Genomic DNA, 18,739 nt, shown 5'->3' with positions numbered 1-18,739 from the left:
CATAGTCCACTGAGGTGGACTGGACTCGCTCCTTTCAATACCTTCATTGTGAAGTTCAACAAGTTCAACCACAATTTGCAACAGTTCTTAGTGACCTTTGGCGCCTGTAACATATTGGTACAATATATATATATATTTTAAATTAAATTATTTTCTGGACAGAAAATATGAATGTATGAAGAAAAAGCAACCTTTTCCACGCCTCTGTTATTCTCGCCAGTGATTTCTTGAGAACGCCCACATATCAAACGATATTTGTTATCGTGTTTTAACCAGAAAGTCCCTTCCGATAACTCATCTCTTTTCCTAGAGAGATCCGATAGCTGTGGCTTGTGGACATTCCTTTTGTCATCTATCCTTGTAAGACGACATGTTCATTTCTCACTCTCCCTGTCTTTACTCCTGCCTTCAGGATTCATGTAGTGTACAGAGTATGTGACGATTTATTGTCAGCATTATACAGATGTAGGATCTTAATTTGATCACTATTTGGTTGCTGAGAATTTTCCTGCACGGCAGGGAATGCAAACTTCCAATGTTTTTGAGGTTTAAAAAGGCTTCTAAAGTTTGTAATTTCCACTTTGAAACGCCAGACTTGATTTGCCCTAATGAAATATATTTCAACCCTTTCCAAAAATGTCCATTAATTAGAATCCACATAATAATAATTCCTGCTGTAGCAAACTTGCTCAAATTAAGATCCTACATCTGTAATAAGGACATTATTAAGGCTCATACAGGCTTATAACAAGTCATTTACCCTCAGCTTTCATGTAGTGTACAGAGTAAGCAATGACTTTGTCAGCGTTGTAGATGGGTCTCTCCCAGGCCAGTAGGATGGCTGAGGAGGAGATGGTTTCAGCGTGGATGTTCCTGGGCGCGCTGGGCCGATCCTCAGACATCACCACGATGAGGCGTGCCAGGGACAGAACGCTGCCCTGCTCGTTCTCCGCCACACACTGGTAGATGGCATCATCCTCCGGGATGATCTGAGTGATCACCAGTTTACTGTGGAGGGAAACATAGAATTAGTGAACATCGAGTACAATCAGGAAATGGGGGGGTTCTCCCAATTCCCCTTTCTACAGTTTTTATTATGTAGACATTGTGATTAGATTTCCTCAAATGTATTGTAGGGCACTATTACTACAATCTGTTCTTGTTATACTGAAACTGTGAGGTGTTCTAAAATAAAAGAAAGTGAAACAGCTAACATCTATTTTGATTTGTTTAGGGATAAGTGGTGAATTGTCTAATGAGTTTAATAAGGTGGAAGACGTTAAGGTTCTACCTGTTGTACATCTTGATCCTGCCGTTCAGGTGCACCTCCTCTCCATTTTTCAGCCAGGTGATGCGAGGTGGGGGCACACCCTGAGCCTGGCAGATGAAACGGGCAGTGCCAGCCCTGGGACGAGTCTGGCTCTCTGGCCTCTCCACCATGGACGGAGGCTCTGGAGGGACATAACAACGGGTAGATGAGGTTAGTTTCTCCTTTAACTGGTAGATGAGGTTAGTTTCCTCCTTTAACTGGTAGATGAGGTTAGTTTCCCCTTTAACTGGTAGATGAGGTTAGTTTCTCCTTTAACTGGTAGATGAGGTTAGTTTCCCTTTTAACAGGTAGATGAGGTTAGTTTCCCCTTTAACTGGTAGATGAGGTTAGTTTCTCTCTTTAACGGGTAGATGAGGTTAGTTTCCCCTTTAACTGGTAGATGAGGTTAGTTTCCCCTTTAACTGGTAGATGAGGTTAGTTTCTCCCTTTAACTGGTAGATGAGGTTAGTTTCCTCCTTTAACTGGTAGATGAGGTTAGTTTCTCCCTTTAACTGGTAGATGAGGTTATTTTCCTCCTTTAACTGGTAGATGAGGTTAGTTTCCCCTTTAACTGGTAGATGAGGTTAGTTTCCTCCTTTAACTGGTAGATGAGGTTAGTTTCCTCCTTTAACTGGTAGATGAGGTTATTTTCCTCCTTTAACTGGTAGATGAGGTTAGTTTCCCCTTTAACTGGTAGATGAGGTTAGTTTCCCCTTTAACTGGTAGATGAGGTTAGTTTCCCCTTTAACTGGTAGATGAGGTTAGTTTCCCCTTTAACTGGTAGATGAGGTTAGTTTCCTCCTTTAACTGGTAGATGAGGTTATTTTCCTCCTTTAACTGGTAGATGAGGTTAGTTTCTCTCTTTAACTGGTAGATGAGGTTAGTTTCCTCCTTTAACTGGTAGATGAGGTTAGTTTCCTCCTTTAACTGGTAGATGAGGTTAGTTTCTCCCTTTAACTGGTAGATGAGGTTAGTTTCTCCCTTTAACTGGTAGATGAGGTTAGTTTCTCCCTTTAACTGGTAGATGAGGTTAGTTTCTCCCTTTAACAGGTAGATGAGGTTAGTTTCTCCCTTTAACTGGTAGATGAGGTTAGTTTCTCCCTTTAACTGGTAGATGAGGTTAGTTTCCCCTTTAACTGGTAGATGAGGTTAGTTTCCCCTTTAACTGGTAGATGAGGTTAGTTTCTCCCTTTAACTGGTAGATGAGGTTAGTTTCTCCCTTTAACGGGTAGATGAGGTTAGTTTCCCCTTTAACTGGTAGATGAGGTTAGTTTCCTCTTTAACTGGTAGATGAGGTTAGTTTCTCCCTTTAACTGGTAGATGAGGTTAGTTTCTCCCTTTAACGGGTAGATGAGTTTAGTTTCCCCTTTAACTGGTAGATGAGGTTAGTTTCCCCTTTAACTGGTAGATGAGGTTAGTTTCCCTCTTTAACTGGTAGATGAGGTTAGTTTCCTCCTTTAACGGGTAGATGAGGTTAGTTTCCCCTTTAACTGGTAGATGAGGTTAGTTTCCCTCTTTAACTGGTAGATGAGGTTAGTTTCCTCCTTTAACGGGTAGATGAGGTTAGTTTCCCCTTTAACTGGTAGATGAGGTTAGTTTCCTCCTTTAACGGGTAGATGAGGTTAGTTTCCCCTTTAACTGGTAGATGAGGTTAGTTTCCTCTTTAACTGGTAGATGAGGTTAGTTTCTCCCTTTAACTGGTAGATGAGGTTAGTTTCTCCCTTTAACGGGTAGATGAGTTTAGTTTCCCCTTTAACTGGTAGATGAGGTTAGTTTCCCCTTTAACTGGTAGATGAGGTTAGTTTCCCTCTTTAACTGGTAGATGAGGTTAGTTTCCTCCTTTAACGGGTAGATGAGGTTAGTTTCCTCCTTTAACTGGTCGATGAGGTTAGTTTCCCCCTTTAACTGGTAGATGAGGTTAGTTTCTCCCTTTAACTGGTAGATGAGGTTAGTTTCCCCTTTAACTGGTAGATGAGGTTAGTTTCCTCCTTTAACTGGTAGATGAGGTTAGTTTCTCCCTTTAACTGGTAGATGAGGTTAGTTTCCCTCTAACTGGTAGATGAGGTTAGTTTCCCCTTTAACTGGTAGATGAGGTTAGTTTCCTCCTTTAACTGGTAGATGAGGTTAGTTTCTCCCTTTAACTGGTAGATGAGGTTAGTTTCTCCCTTTAACGGGTAGATGAGGTTAGTTTCCCCTTTAACTGGTAGATGAGGTTAGTTTCCCCTTTAACTGGTAGATGAGGTTAGTTTCTCCCTTTAACTGGTAGATGAGGTTAGTTTCTCCCTTTAACTGGTAGATGAGGTTAGTTTCCCTCTTTAACTGGTAGATGAGGTTAGTTTCCTCTTTAACAGGTAGATGAGGTTAGTTTCCATCTTTAACTGCTAGATGAGGTTAGTTTCTCCCTTTCACAGGTAGATGAGGTTAGTTTCCTCTTTAACAGGTAGATGAGGTTAGTTTCCATCTTTAACTGGTAGATGAGGTTAGTTTCCCCTTTAACTGGTAGATGAGGTTAGTTTCCCCTTTAACTGGTAGATGAGGTTAGTTTCTCCCTTTAACTGGTAGATGAGGTTAGTTTCCCCTTTAACTGGTAGATGAGGTTATTTTCCTCCTTTAACTGGTAGATGAGGTTAGTTTCCCCTTTAACTGGTAGATGAGGTTAGTTTCCTCCTTTAACTGGTAGATGAGGTTAGTTTCTCCCTTTAACTGGTAGATGAGGTTAGTTTCCTCCTTTAACTGGTAGATGAGGTTAGTTTCCTCCTTTAACTGGTAGATGAGGTTAGTTTCCTCCTTTAACTGGTAGATGAGGTTAGTTTCCTTTCCTCCTTTAACTGGTAGATGAGGTTAGTTTCCTCCTTTAACTGGTAGATGAGGTTATTTTCCCCTTTAACTGGTAGATGAGGTTAGTTTCCTCCTTTAACTGGTAGATGAGGTTAGTTTCTCCCTTTAACTGGTAGATGAGGTTAGTTTCTCCCTTTAACTGGTAGATGAGGTTAGTTTCCCCTTTAACTGGTAGATGAGGTTAGTTTCCCCTTTAACTGGTAGATGAGGTTAGTTTCTCCCTTTAACTGGTAGATGAGGTTAGTTTCCCCTTTAACTGGTAGATGAGGTTAGTTTCCCCTTTAACTGGTAGATGAGGTTAGTTTCCCCTTTAACTGGTAGATGAGGTTAGTTTCCCCTTTAACTGGTAGATGAGGTTAGTTTCTCCCTTTAACTGGTAGATCAGGTTAGTTTCCCCTTTAACTGGTAGATGAGGTTAGTTTCCTCCTTTAACGGGTAGATGAGGTTAGTTTCCCTCTTTAACTGGTAGATGAGGTTAGTTTCTCCCTTTAACTGGTAGATGAGGTTAGTTTCTCCCTTTAACTGGTAGATGAGGTTAGTTTCCCTCTTTAACTGGTAGATGAGGTTAGTTTCTCCCTTTAACGGGTAGATGAGGTTAGTTTCCCCTTTAACTGGTAGATGAGGTTAGTTTCCTCCTTTAACTGGTAGATGGGGTTAGTTTCCTCTTTAACTGGTAGATGAGGTTAGTTTCCCTCTTTAACTGGTAGATGAGGTTAGTTTCCCCTTTAACTGGTAGATGAGGTTAGTTTCCCTTTAACTGGTAGATGAGGTTAGTTTCCTCTTTAACTGGTAGATGAGGTTAGTTTCCCTCTTTAACTGGTAGATGAGGTTAGTTTCCTCTTTAACTGGTAGATGAGGTTAGTTTCCCTCTTTAACTGGTAGATGAGGTTAGTTTCCCCTTTAACTGGTAGATGAGGTTAGTTTCCCTCTAACTGGTAGATGAGGTTAGTTTCCCCTTTAACTGGTAGATGAGGTTAGTTTCCCTCTAACTGGTAGATGAGGTTAGCTTCCCCTTTAACTGGTAGATGAGGTTAGTTTCTCTCTTTAACTTGTAGATGAGGTTAGTTTCTCCCTTTAACTGGTAGATGAGGTTAGTTTCTCCCTTTAACAGGTAGATGAGGTTAGTTTCCCCTTTAACTGGTAGATGAGGTTAGTTTCTCCCTTTAACTGGTAGATGAGGTTAGTTTCTCCCTTTAACTGGTAGATGAGGTTAGTTTCCCCTTAAACTGGTAGATGAGGTTAGTTTCCCCTTTAACTGGTAGATGAGGTTATTTTCCTCCTTTAACTGGTAGATGAGGTTAGTTTCTCCCTTTAACTGGTAGATGAGGTTAGTTTCCCCTTAAACTGGTAGATGAGGTTAGTTTCCCCTTTAACTGGTAGATGAGGTTAGATTCTCCCTTTAACTGGTAGATGAGGTTAGTTTCCCCTTTAACTGGTAGATGAGGTTAGTTTCCCCTTTAACTGGTAGATGAGGTTATTTTCCCCTTTAACTGGTAGATGAGGTTAGTTTCTCCCTTTAACTGGTAGATGAGGTTAGTTTCTCCCTTTAACTGGTAGATGAGGTTAGTTTCCCTCTAACTGGTAGATGAGGTTAGTTTCCTCCTTTAACTGGTAGATGAGGTTAGTTTCCCCTTTAACTGGTAGATGAGGTTAGTTTCCCTCTAACTGGTAGATGAGGTTAGTTTCCCTCTTTAACTGGTAGATGAGGTTAGTTTCCCCTTTAACTGGTAGATGAGGTTAGTTTCCTCCTTTAACTGGTAGATGAGGTTAGTTTCCCTCTTTAACTGGTAGATGAGGTTAGTTTCTCCCTTTAACTGGTAGATCAGGTTAGTTTCCCCTTTAACTGGTAGATGAGGTTATTTTCCTCCTTTAACTGGTAGATGAGGTTAGTTTCCCCTTTAACTGGTAGATGAGGTTAGTTTCCCCTTTAACTGGTAGATGAGGTTAGTTTCTCCCTTTAACTGGTAGATGAGGTTATTTTCCTCCTTTAACTGGTAGATGAGGTTAGTTTCCTCCTTTAACTGGTAGATGAGGTTAGCTTCCCCTTTAACTGGTAGATGAGGTTAGTTTCTCCCTTTAACTGGTAGATGAGGTTAGTTTCCCCTTTAACTGGTAGATGAGGTTAGTTTCCTCCTTTAACTGGTAGATGAGGTGAGTTTCCTCCTTTAACTGGTAGATGAGGTTAGCTTCCCCTTTAACTGGTAGATGAGGTTAGTTTCCTCCTTTAACTGGTAGATGAGGTTAGTTTCCCTCTAACTGGTAGATGAGGTTAGTTTCCCCCTTTAACTGGTAGATGAGGTTAGTTTCCCCCTTTAACTGGTAGATGAGGTTAGTTTCCTCTTTAACTGGTAGATGAGGTTAGCTTCCCCTTTAACTGGTAGATGAGGTTAGTTTCCTCCTTTACATTCTAAAGCTCTTTGAGCGTCTGAAAAAACACTATTCAATCCCATCCAAAACATACACGGATGATGGTTGAGGTCAAAGACAATATAACAGTTCGATCTCTGTGATTCCAGTACTTTACATTGTCTGAAAACACACACAGTGGGGTAAACTAGTATTTAGTCAGCCACCAATTGTGCAAGTTCTCCCACTTAAAAATATGAGAGAGGCCTGTAATTTATCATCATTATTATTATTATTTTCCACCATAATTTGCAAATAAATTCATTAAAAATCCTACAATGTGATTTTCTGGATTTTGTTTCTCATTTTGTCTGTCATAGTTGAAGTGTACCTATGATGAAAATTACAGGCCTCTCTCATCTTTTTAAGTGGGAGAACTTGCACAATTGGTGGCTGACTAACTACTTTTTTTGCCCCACTGTATATTGGAGCAATGAATACGGGCATAAGATTCTGGAATCGGAGACACAGATTTAAGCCAATCCTGGACAACCACAACAAAAAAAAACACTTTCAACGAAGATTATCGGCTGAACAGGCTTATTCTGTTGTGCAGGAAGGAAAAGTATTGTACCCACCGAGCACGGTGAGGTTGGCAGCAGCGTTGGTGTAGTTACGAGTTCCTGGTGTGGAGGCTCTACAGATGTAGACTCCATTGTGCTGAGGCTTCACATTACTGATCAAGAGGTTCCCACTGACAGAAAAACACACATCAAACTTGACGCATTTGAAACACACTTTTTACCGTTAAAACAAAACACCGTAAAACACAACGGATGTCTTCAATAATACTAATACAACCACTGATTGAAAAGGCCAAGCTATATAGGACGTTGATTAAAGGTACAGACGGCCACGAACGAAGTAAACAGCAGTATTGGGGGGGCGAACGTCAGATCGTTGATTCTCAGTTTAAGATTCAAAAAATCATCCATGGTGTATGTCTGTCTTACCTGCCCACCACCCTGGCATTGTACACGTCAATGGGTTTACTGTCGGCTCGGCTCCAGGATATGATGGGTCTGGGGTTGCCCGTAGCGATACACTCCAGAACCACAGTGTGGTGGAGGGACACCGTCACATTCTGGGGGCCCGCTACGATCCGGGGCGTCTGACGGGGCTTAGGGCCAACACCTAAAACAGACAGGAAGACCAAGACACATGTCAAGTAAGCATTAAAGCAATAAACAACGTTTCTATGTACATTAATGGAAATATACCAGGAAGTGGAGACATGATATAGCTGTCCATAGGAGAAATACACAGATTGCTTCCTTTATTAAATAAATGTTGTTGTTGACAGTTCTTATTCTCAATTACCTGGTTTGATAACGGAGAGCGTTGCCTCGTTGCTGTTGACGCGGTTGCCGATATTGGTGGCCACACAGCGGTACTTCCCAGCATCCTCTAGCTGGACGTTGTGGATCTGGAGAACTCCGTTGGGCAGGACTGTGATTCTAGAGAGACACGGTATAGTCAGTGATAGTTAGTACCAGGACCTGATTGAACAGTATAAACACAAACCCCCCCCCCAAAAAAGCGATGAGATTGAAGTAAACTCAAGAGACAAATGCGGTCTTGTATATCGAATTGTACCCTAACATAAACAACACGTAACATATTAATACCATACTAGTCTAATTTGAAGAATATGTTAAAAACAACTCGTGGTCAAGGTAAGCGTGGTCCAGCTGCGGACCCTAAACATCACTTGTAGAACCTTTTTACATTAAAACACCGTTTTGCCCCGATATTCATATATACTGTACCTGTCTGTCTCCAGCGGTAGTGTGCTTTGGTCTAGCTCCCAGGTCACGCTGGCAGGAGGGTTAGAGGTCACCTGACAGGTGAACCTGGCCACGGAACCCTCAGTCACCTCCAAAAGCACAGGATGCACCACGAACGGTGAGATATCTGGAGCACACAATGAAAGACCAATTAGCTATGGGACACAACACACAGTCTGGCCAAAGGAAGCAGTGGTCACTCTGTTTGGTATTGACTCTCCACAACACACAGTCTGGCCAAAGGAAGCAGTGGTCACTCTGTTTGGTATTGACTCTCCACAACACACAGTCTGGCCAAAGGAAGTGGTCACTCTGTTTGGTATTAACTCTCCACAACACACAGTCTGGCCAAAGTAAGTGGTCACTCTGTTTGGTATTGACTCTCCACAACACACAGTCTGGCCAAAGGAAGTGGTCACTCTGTTTGGTATTGACTCTCCACAACACACAGTCTGGCCAAAGGAAGTGGTCACTCTGTTTGGTATTGACTCTCCACAACACACAGTCTGGCCAAAGGAAGTGGTCACTCTGTTTGGTATTGACTCTCCACAACACACAGTCTGGCCAAAGGAAGTGGTCACTCTGTTTGGTATTGACTCTCCACAACACACAGTCTGGCCAAAGGAAGCAGTGGTCACTCTGTTTGGTATTGACTCTCCACAACACACAGTCTGGCCAAAGGAAGCAGTGGTCACTCTGTTTGGTATTGACTCTCCACACTCAACGTAAGACTCAATGTATTTCTGCCTGCGAGGCTCAATGTTCTAAACTGCCCTCAGAACACACAGACTGCCCTCAGAACACACAGACTGCCCTCAGAACACACAGACTGCTCTCAGAACACACAGACTGCCCCCAGAACACACAGACTGCCCTCAGAACACACAGACTGCCCTCAGAACACACAGACTGCCCCCAGAACACACAGACTGCCCTCAGAACACACAGACTGCCCTTAGAACACACAGACTGCCCTCAGAACACACAGACTGCCTTTAGAACACACAGACTGCCCTCAGAACACACAGACTGCCCTCAGAACACACAGACTGCCCTCAGAACACACAGACTGCCCTCAGAACACACAGACTGCCCCCAGAACACACAGACTGCCCCCAGAACACACAGACTGCCCTCAGAACACACAGACTGCCCTCAGAACACACAGACTGCCCTCAGAACACACAGACTGCCCTCAGAACACACAGACTGCCCTTAGAACACACAGACTGCCCTCAGAACACACAGACTGCCCTCAGAACACACAGACTGCCCTCAGAACACACAGACTGCCCTCAGAACACACAGACTGCCCTCAGAACACACAGACTGCCCTTAGAACACACAGACTGCCCTTAGAACACACAGACTGCCCTCAGAACACACAGACTGCCCTTAGAACACACAGACTGCCCTCAGAACACACATAGAATAACCAGGGAGTTCATGAGTTCCAGATGCAAACTGGTGCAACATATTCAAATGTATTTATTTACTTTACCATTGAGTCCAAGTGAGGCAGTTAAGAACGAATGGCTGACTGGATGGTCTGTAGGACCCTAACCATTTAAAAACGTTTCTCTGATGAACTTGTTATCAAGTGCTTCACAAAACGTCTGCATTGATTTCAACAACTTTGCTTGGGAATTTGAATATTCACCTTTCAATCTAATAGTTTGAAGATATAAGGTCAAGTCTTGTCAAATCCTGATCCGTTGATAAATGTGATCTGAACCCACGAGGGAGTTTAATACATCCCAGCCACCACGCTCTTGTCTTTGAGCCAATCATCTGTGCAGCTGGTCAGCTGGCCGGATCAATAGAACAATCAATAGATCAATGGGAGAATGGCATTGAATGATGATTGGTCATAAATTAACACGAATCAATGGGCTGGCTCTCAGGAGATAAGGCTTTAAGACTGCAGATAGATGAAGAAGAAGAAAGAGGAGGCGGAGGAAGAGGAGGAATATAAATAATAAAAGTATGATAATGAATCATCACAGAGATCTTCAATAACGAACACTAAGAAGGTTCTGTCTGCCCGACCATTGAGTACGTAATACAAACACAATGTGTCATTGGAAACAACAGAAACTAACGTCGTGTCCATTTGAGTCAGGATGGCTGAGTGATGAGCTCAGTGATGTTTTAACTAGGAATCTTTCCATAAGTATACCCTAAAACTCACACAAACCCACTGGAAACATATAGGTACCAAAGGCAATATGTTTAACGTTCAATATGTGTGTTTTTAGTGATAACACATCTGACCCTCTCAGTCACATGACCAGGCCAATACCATGTTAAAGACCCCAGTCACAGGACCTGGTCAATACCATGTTAAAGACCCCAGTCACAGGACCTGGTCAAAACCATGTTAAAGACCCCAGTCACAGGACCTGGTCAATACCATGTTAAAGACCCCAGTCACAGGACCAAGCCAATGCCATGTTAAAGACCCCAGTCACAGGACCTGGTCAATACCATGTTAAAGACCCCAGTCACAGGACCTGGTCAAAACCATGTTAAAGACCCCAGTCACAGGACCAAGCCAATGCCATGTTAAAGACCCCAGTCACAGGACAGGGTCAAAACCATGTTAAAGACCCCAGTCACAGGACCAGGTCAATACCATGTTAAAGACCCCAGTCACAGGACCAAGCCAATGCCATGTTAAAGACCCCAGTCACAGGACCTGGTCAAAACCATGTTAAAGACCCCAGTCACAGGACCAAGCCAATGCCATGTTAAAGACCCCAGTCACAGGACCAAGCCAATGCCATGTTAAAGACCCCAGTCACAGGACCTGGTCCAGATCAATACCATCTTAAAGACCCCAGTCACAGGACCATACCACGTTAAAGACTCCAGTCACAGGACCAGATCAATACCATGTTAAAGACCCCAGTCACAGGACCAGATCAATACCATGTTAAAGACACCAGTCACAGGACCAGATCAATACCATGTTAAAGACCCCAGTCACAGGACCAGGTCAATACCATGTTACAGGACCAGGTCAATTCCATGTTAAAGACCCCAGTCACAGGACCAGGTCAATACCATGTTACAGGACCAGGTCAATTCCATGTTAAAGACCCCAGTCACAGGACCAGGTCAATACCATGTTACAGGACCAGGTCAATTCCATGTTAAATACCCCAGTCACAGGACCAGGTCAATACCATGTTAAAGACCCCAGTCACAGGACCAGGTCAATACCATGTTAAAGACCACAGTCACAGGACCAGGTCAATACCATGTTAAAGACCCCAGTCACAGGACCAGGTCAATACCATGTTAAAGACCCCAGTCACAGGACCAGGTCAATACCATGTTAAAGACTCCAGTCACAGGACCAGGTCAAAACCATGTTAAAGAACCCAGTCACAGGACCAGGTCAAAACCATGTTAAAGACCCCAGTCACAGGACCAGGTCAATACCATGTTAAAGACCCCAGTCACAGGACCAGGTCAATACCATGTTAAAGACCCCAGTCACAGGACCAGGTCAATACCATGTTAAAGACCCCAGTCACAGGACCAGGTCAAAACCATGTTAAAGACCCCAGTCACAGGACCAGGTCAATACCATGTTAAAGACCCCAGTCACAGGACCAGGTCAATACCATGTTAAAGACCCCAGTCACAGGACCAGGCCAATACCATGTTAAAGACCCCAGTCACAGAAAAGCAATGACTAGTTTCTCCTATTAAAGTCAACATAAAAATGTTGCTCTAAAGCAGATTTGAATAAAAAAGATTTCCTATTTAATTTGAAGCCTAATAAGAACAATATTGTACACAAATAAAAGCTAAACCTAATGCTGAGAAGGTCATCCTTGCCCTGGATTGGAGAGAACAGCAATTAAGTGGCTGCCTTCCCCATTGCCTATGATAATCACCTAAATATCTTATTAAAATGTTAAGGGCCTCCTGACTCCTTGTGGCGGGCCGGGCACCTGCAAGCTGACTACGGCCATCAGTTGAGCGGTGTTTCCTCCAACACATTGGTGCAACCGGGTTCCGGGTTAAGAAACACGGTTTGGCGGGTCATGTTTCGGGGGATGCATGACTCGACCTTCGCCTCTCCCGAGCACGTTGGAGAGTTGCAGCGATGAGACAAGATCGAAATTGGGAAGAAAAAGGGGGGAGTGTAAAAAAATTAAAAAAATTAAATGATTTTTTTATAACATGAGAAACATCTTGAAAACAATGGCACCATGGAATGTAGGCCTAGGTCCTCACCACCCAGAGCCAACTACCCTTGGCCCTGCGAAGATGATCTAAATGCCCAACCATAGATAAGAGGCCAGGCCATCCTCTCTGGTCTGGGTTTCTGCCAGTGGTCGGGGTCAGCCATGTTGGGGGGTGTGGCCCGGGCAGCAGACTACTCCACTAATATGGTCAGCCCAGTCTAGCTTTGTCGTAAACAGCAGATCAATGGACAGGTCAGACTGCACAAAGGTTCCCTTAAAGGAGGTCAGGGTTCAAACCCAGCCCCCCATGTCCATCCAATTTCAGCCCAAATTTTAGGGGGGGGGAGACCTGGTCGGATCGAAGACTGTTATCGGTTTGGTCAGCTATTGTCTACCCCCCCCCCCCCAAAAAAAGAGACTTCGTTTTTTTCTTAGTTGTTTTGTTTTAGAATAATAATAATAATAATAATATATGATTTTAGCTTCGTTTTTTGTGCTTTCTAGTTGTTTTGTTTTAGAATATGAAGCAATGTTGTTGTAGTATGATTGTAAAGATGCGGGTGTAGTGTGACGTCATAGAGCACGTTGCTCTATGACAACAGTGGTGTAACACGGACTGTTATCAAACTGAAATCAGACGTAATAATAAACATCACAAAACTCTTGTAGCTTTCCTTTCCTGAGCATTTTTTTTTCTCCAGATGTTTGATAATACAACCTTGTCACCCCACCCGCATGACAGATCGGGACCAAGTCTATACATACATAGAACAATAGAGTTGCCCTTGACAATGATAGTGAGTGTGGGAGAGGTCAGCGACTAGAGAGCCACTGAAAGGACCAACGGACTAGTGAAAGGACAGAGGACAGCAGGACAGGGCAGCACAGAGCTCAGAGCAGGCTAGGCCAGGCGGTGACATCACAAAGACTTTCCCATGCAACCCTTGACCTCTCTGGGCCTCTGGGAATGATGGGGAGCAGCAGAGAGAAAGAGAGATGCCCCTCCTCCAACCTCTGTCTCCCCAGCCTCCATACGGCTGGCCAAAACCGTTAACCCTTTAGGAGCCACACTCATCATTGCCAGATCTAACAACTATTATCAAAACTTACAATAAACTAAGCAACATTGATATTGGTGTTGCTTTTGATAAACAAGGAATATGTGATACTTAAAATATCGCCCCCCCATCCCTGAATTATGTCCTACAGGAAAATATGAAAAAAATATCCTACCAAAAAGATAAAGCAGACTAAACGAAGCAAACCCATGTGGTTGTGTCTAAGAACTGGCCTGGTGATGCTCAATAGACCATAGATCTGGACAGCTGTCCTGTCCACTGAGATGTGGACAAACTAATGCCCTGCAACAGAGTCTTTTCTTTAGGGCCAGTAAGGAACTGTCAAGAACAGTCAGGGCGAGTAAGGAACAGTCAGGAACCGTCAGGGCCAGTAAGGAACTGTCAGGAACAGTCAGGGCCAGTAAGGAACAGTCAGGAACAGTCAGGAACAGTCAGGGCCAGTAAGGAACAATCAGGAACTGTCAGGGCCAGTAAGGAACTGTCAGGAACAGTCAGGAACCGTCAGGGCCAGTAAGGAACTGTCAAGAACAGTCAGGGCCAGTAAGGAACAGTCAGGAACCGTCAGGGCCAGTAAGGAACTGTCAGGAACAGTCAGGGCCAGTAAGGAACTGTCAGGAACAGTCAGGGCCAGTAAGGAACAGCCAGGGCCAGTCAGGAACAGTCAGGGCCAGTCAGGAACAGTCAGGGCCAGTAAGAAACAGCCAGGGCCAGTAAGGAACAGTCAGGAACAGTCAGGGCCAGTAAGGAACAGTCAGGAACAGTCAAGGCCAGTCAGGAACAGTCAGGAACAGTCAGGGCCAGTCAGGAACAGTCAGGAACAGTCAAGGCCAGTCAGGAACAGTCAGGAACAGTCAGGGCCAGTAAGGAACAGCCAGGGCCAGTAAGGAACAGTCAGGAACAGTCAAGGCCAGTCAGGAACAGTCAGGAACAGTCAGGGCCAGTAAGGAACAGCCAGGGCCAGTAAGGAACAGTCAGGAACAGTCAAGGCCAGTCAGGAACAGTCAGGAACAGTCAGGGCCAGTCAGGAACAGTCAGGAACAGTAAGGAACAGTCAAGGCCAGTCAGGAACAGTCAGGCCAGTCAGTACAGGAACAGTCAGGGCCAGTCAGGAACAGTCAGGGCCAGTCAGGAACAGTCAGGAACAGTCAGGAACAGTCAGGGCCAGTCAGGAACAGTCAGGAACAGTCAGGAACAGTCAGGGCCAGTCAGGAACAGTCAGGAACAGTCAAGGCCAGTCAGGAACAGTCAGGGCCAGTCAGGAACAGTCAGGGCCAGTCAGGAACAGTCAGGGCCAGTCAGGAACAGTCAGGAACAGTCAGGAACAGTCAGGGCCAGTCAGGAACAGTCAGGAACAGTCAGGGCCAGTCAGGAACAGTCAGGAACAGTCAAGGCCAGTCAGGAACAGTCAGGAACAGTCAGGAACAGTCAGGGCCAGTAAGGAACAGTCAGGAACAGTCAGGGCCAGTCAGGAACAGTCAGGAACAGTCAAGGCCAGTCAGGAACAGTCGGCCAGTAAGGAACAGTCAGGGCCAGTAAGGAACAGTCAGGGCCAGTCAGGAACAGTCAGGGCCAGTAAGGAACAGTCAGGAACAGTCAGGGCCAGTAAGGAACAGTCAGGGCCAGTAAGGAACAGTCAGGGCCAGTCAGGAACAGTCAGGGCCAGTAAGGAACAGTCAGGGCCAGTAAGGAACAGTCAGGGCCAGTAAGGAACAGTCAGGGCCAGTAAGGAACAGTCAGGGCCAGTAAGGAACAGTCAGGGCCAGTAAGGAACAGTCAGGGCCAGTAAGGAACAGTCAGGGCAGGCCAGACAAAGGGCTAAAAGTGACAGACAATCACACAGAGAGAGCACTGGTCTCCACTGACAATTAACCAACACAAGAACACGGCAGACTGACTGATCCCATTTTCCAGGAAATGGTGTGTGTGTGAAAGTGTGTAGGCCTGTGTGTGTGTGTGTGAAAGTGTGTGTGTGTGAAAGTGTGTAGGCGTGTGTGTGTGTGTGTGTGTGTGTGTGTGTGTGTGTGTGTGTGTGTGTGTGTGTGTGTGTGTGTGTGCGTGTGCTTCCATATTACTTTTCAGACTTTATCCTTCAGACTGTCCATCAGTACTTAATTGATGTTTTTTTTTTTTTTTACTTTGAAAGAAGTCTATAACTCCACAATAATATTTTACCACCAATAAGGAGAGGCCTGTCCACTTCCTAAAAACACTGGACAACTTCTAATGACATGGAAAACTTTACATGTGGAATTTTCTCAATAACGTGTTTGTGTGTGTGTGTGTTTGTGTGTGTTTGTGTGTGTGTGTGTTTGTGTGTGTGTTTGTGTGTGTGTGTTTGTGTTGTGTGTGTGTGTGTTTGTGTGTGTCATTACAAATGTTGTTGTTGTTGTTGTTGTTGTTGTTGTTCTATAGCATTCTACATACAAACTGCAACGATGTGTTTGATATACCTTTTAAGAGGTATATACAATGCTTTCCAGCGACACATTGTATTTACCTCATGCTCCATACTTACTTGTGATAGTCAGTCGGGATCTTTGGCTTAATATGGCTCCATATCTATTCTGAGAGAGGCATTGATAGAACCCTTTGTCTGACTCCTCCCCGTCTCTCCCGACCTCAGGTATGTACAGTGATCCGTTGGACAGGATCTGTAGTCGTTCGCTCTCCTCTACCCTGACTCCATTCCTCAGCCATCTGATGGTGATGGGAGGCTGACCGTGGACCACACAGTCCAGGGTCACTGGATCCCTGGTTATCACTACAACATCACTGGGTTCCGTGATGAAGGAGAGCTCACTGAAACAAAAAACACCTGGGAAACGGAAAGGAGAGGGGACCGTTAATGAGATGGAAGGAGGAGGAAGGATGCAGGGATGGATGGCGAGGAAGGCATTGATATGTTAGGCCTGTCCTGTCAGGTCTGTGGGACTCTATTGGGCACTTATGTATTGCACAATACTTGCATGGTTACCATAGCAGTGTATTATAGCAGTGTATAGCTTTTAGTGTAAAATGCTCGACCGTTTCATGTAATTTCCTGATAAATACATCTCAAATAGAAATAACAATAAATAACTCTTACACAGTGTATAGACTAGTTATTGCTCAGGTTACTTGGTACACAATACAGTGTTGATGAGACCAAAAAATATATACCAAATTGTCCCGTTTGAATTGGGAAAATTCAGTTAATTTGAATATTTGAATGCATGGTTTTGGTCCATGCAGGAATTATCAACTGGACACTGGCCAAAACAATCACCGCCACTCAAGTTAGTCACTCGATTCCTCTAAACGTAATGTAATCATAGCATTTTACACAGAATATTCACTTATTTTTTCCCTTTTACGTTATATTTTTTTTTCTCTTGCATTCTTTTTTTGCCCGGTATATTATCCGCCCAAAAGGTTGTGGCTACATTCTGTGGTCGTCCGGTCTGGTACGATTTATGTCTGGTCACACACACACACACGGACCTCAAACTCTCTTGCAGTTGCAAAGAACTACTGACACAGAAAAGATACAGGAAAAAAAACAAATTACTTAACCTGATAGTTGAATAAACAAAACAAAACACAGCAAACACTGCTGGTATCGATTCCTTTTCAAAATCGCCATTTATTCCGATTGTCCTGTCATTCTATAAAGGAGGACCGCCGTTCCCCATCGTGCTGCGAGCCTCCCTCAAATAACGAATGACACCGGTGCTGAGAACTCCTGAGACAGACTCCGGCTGAGACCCCACCCCCCTGACGGGGCATGCGCTTCTTGAGCCAAGCTTTAATCGTGGGGCGCATGTGGTGGGTTTCCACTAGTGGTTCCCAAACTGTGTGGCGAGGGGTCTGCGGGTTGGCAGCGGGTGTGGGCAGGGGGGGGACCACTAGTGGAAACACACTACATGTATAGTACCAGTCAAAAGTTTGGACACACCTACTCATTCCAGGGTTTTTCAGTATTTGTACTATTTTCTACATTGTAGAATAATAGTGAAGACATCACAACTATGAAATAACACATATGGAATCATGTAGTAACCAAAAAAAGTGTTAAACTATTTAAAATATATTTTATATTTGAGATTCTTCAAAGTAGCAAACCATTTGCCTTGATAAATAAAGGTTACATTTTAAAAAGTTAAAACAATTGCTTTGCTTTGCACACTCTTGCATTCTCTCAACCAGCTTCATGAGGTAGTCACCTGCAATGCATTTCAATTAACAGTTGTTCATTCATTTGTGGAATGTATTTCCTTCTTAGTGTGTTTGAGCCAATCAGTTGTGTTGTGACAAGGTAGGGCTGGTATACAGAAGATAACCCTATTTGGTAAAAGACCAAGTCCATATTATGGCAAGAACAGCTCAAATAAGCAAAGACAAACGACAGCCCATCATGAAGATAAGTCGATACGGAAAATTTCAAGAACCTTAAAAGTTTCTTCAGTTGCAGTCACAAAAACCATCAAGCGCTCTGATGAAACTGGCTCTCATGAGGACCGCCACAGGAAAGGAAGACCCAGAGTTACCTCTGCTGCAGAGGATAAGTTCATTAGAGATAACTGCACCTCAGATTGCAGCCCAAATAAATGCTTCACAGAGTTCAAGTAACAGACACATCTCAACTTGTGGTCCTTCTGTGGCTCAGTTGGTAGAGCATGGCGCTTGTAACGCCAGGGTAGTGGGTTCGATTCCCGGGACCACCCATACGTAGAATGTATGCACACATGACTGTAAGTCGCTTTGGATAAAAGCGTCAGCTAAATGGCATATATTATTATTATTATTATTCAACATCAACTGTTTAGAGGAGACTGTGTGAATCCAGCCTTCATGGTTGAATTGCTGCAAAGAAATCACTACTAAAGGACACCAATAATAAGAAGAGACTTGCTTGGGACAAGAAATACGAGCAATGGACATTAGACCGGGGGAAATGTGTACTTGGTCTGATGAGTCCAAATTGGAGATTTTTGGTTCCAACCACAGTGTCTTTGTGAGACGCAGAGTATGATCTCCGCATGTGTGGTTCCCACCGTGAAGCATGGAGGAGGAGGTGTGATGGTATGGGGGTGTTTTGCTGGTGACACTGTCTGTGATTTATTTAGAATTCAAGGCACA

The 18,739-nt window shown here is 44.0% G+C and overlaps 1 protein-coding gene across 1 annotated transcript in view; it reads right to left on the bottom strand.

Annotated features, from left to right (window-relative positions):
• The window catches only part of LOC118377899 (protogenin B-like), a 57,102-nt gene extending 39,792 nt beyond the window's left edge, over window positions 1-17,310 (bottom strand). Inside the window, exons 1-8 of the mRNA XM_052467041.1 lie at window positions 17,174-17,310; window positions 16,137-16,436; window positions 8,323-8,467; window positions 7,874-8,010; window positions 7,507-7,687; window positions 7,132-7,247; window positions 1,292-1,451; window positions 761-1,008 (exon numbers count right to left, since the gene is read on the bottom strand). Coding sequence (XP_052323001.1) covers window positions 761-1,008; window positions 1,292-1,451; window positions 7,132-7,247; window positions 7,507-7,687; window positions 7,874-8,010; window positions 8,323-8,467; window positions 16,137-16,436; window positions 17,174-17,243 — 1,357 coding nt within the window. The 5' untranslated portion in view covers window positions 17,244-17,310. The remainder of the gene's footprint in view (window positions 1-760; window positions 1,009-1,291; window positions 1,452-7,131; window positions 7,248-7,506; window positions 7,688-7,873; window positions 8,011-8,322; window positions 8,468-16,136; window positions 16,437-17,173) is intronic.
• Window positions 17,311-18,739: the final 1,429 nt, after the last annotated feature.

The sequence above is a fragment of the Oncorhynchus keta genome, chromosome 17 (genome assembly GCF_023373465.1).
Source record: "Oncorhynchus keta strain PuntledgeMale-10-30-2019 chromosome 17, Oket_V2, whole genome shotgun sequence".
Taxonomy (NCBI): domain Eukaryota; kingdom Metazoa; phylum Chordata; class Actinopteri; order Salmoniformes; family Salmonidae; genus Oncorhynchus; species Oncorhynchus keta.
The sequence above is the reverse complement of the archived record's forward strand: the minus strand, read 5'-3'. Positions and strand labels throughout refer to the sequence as shown.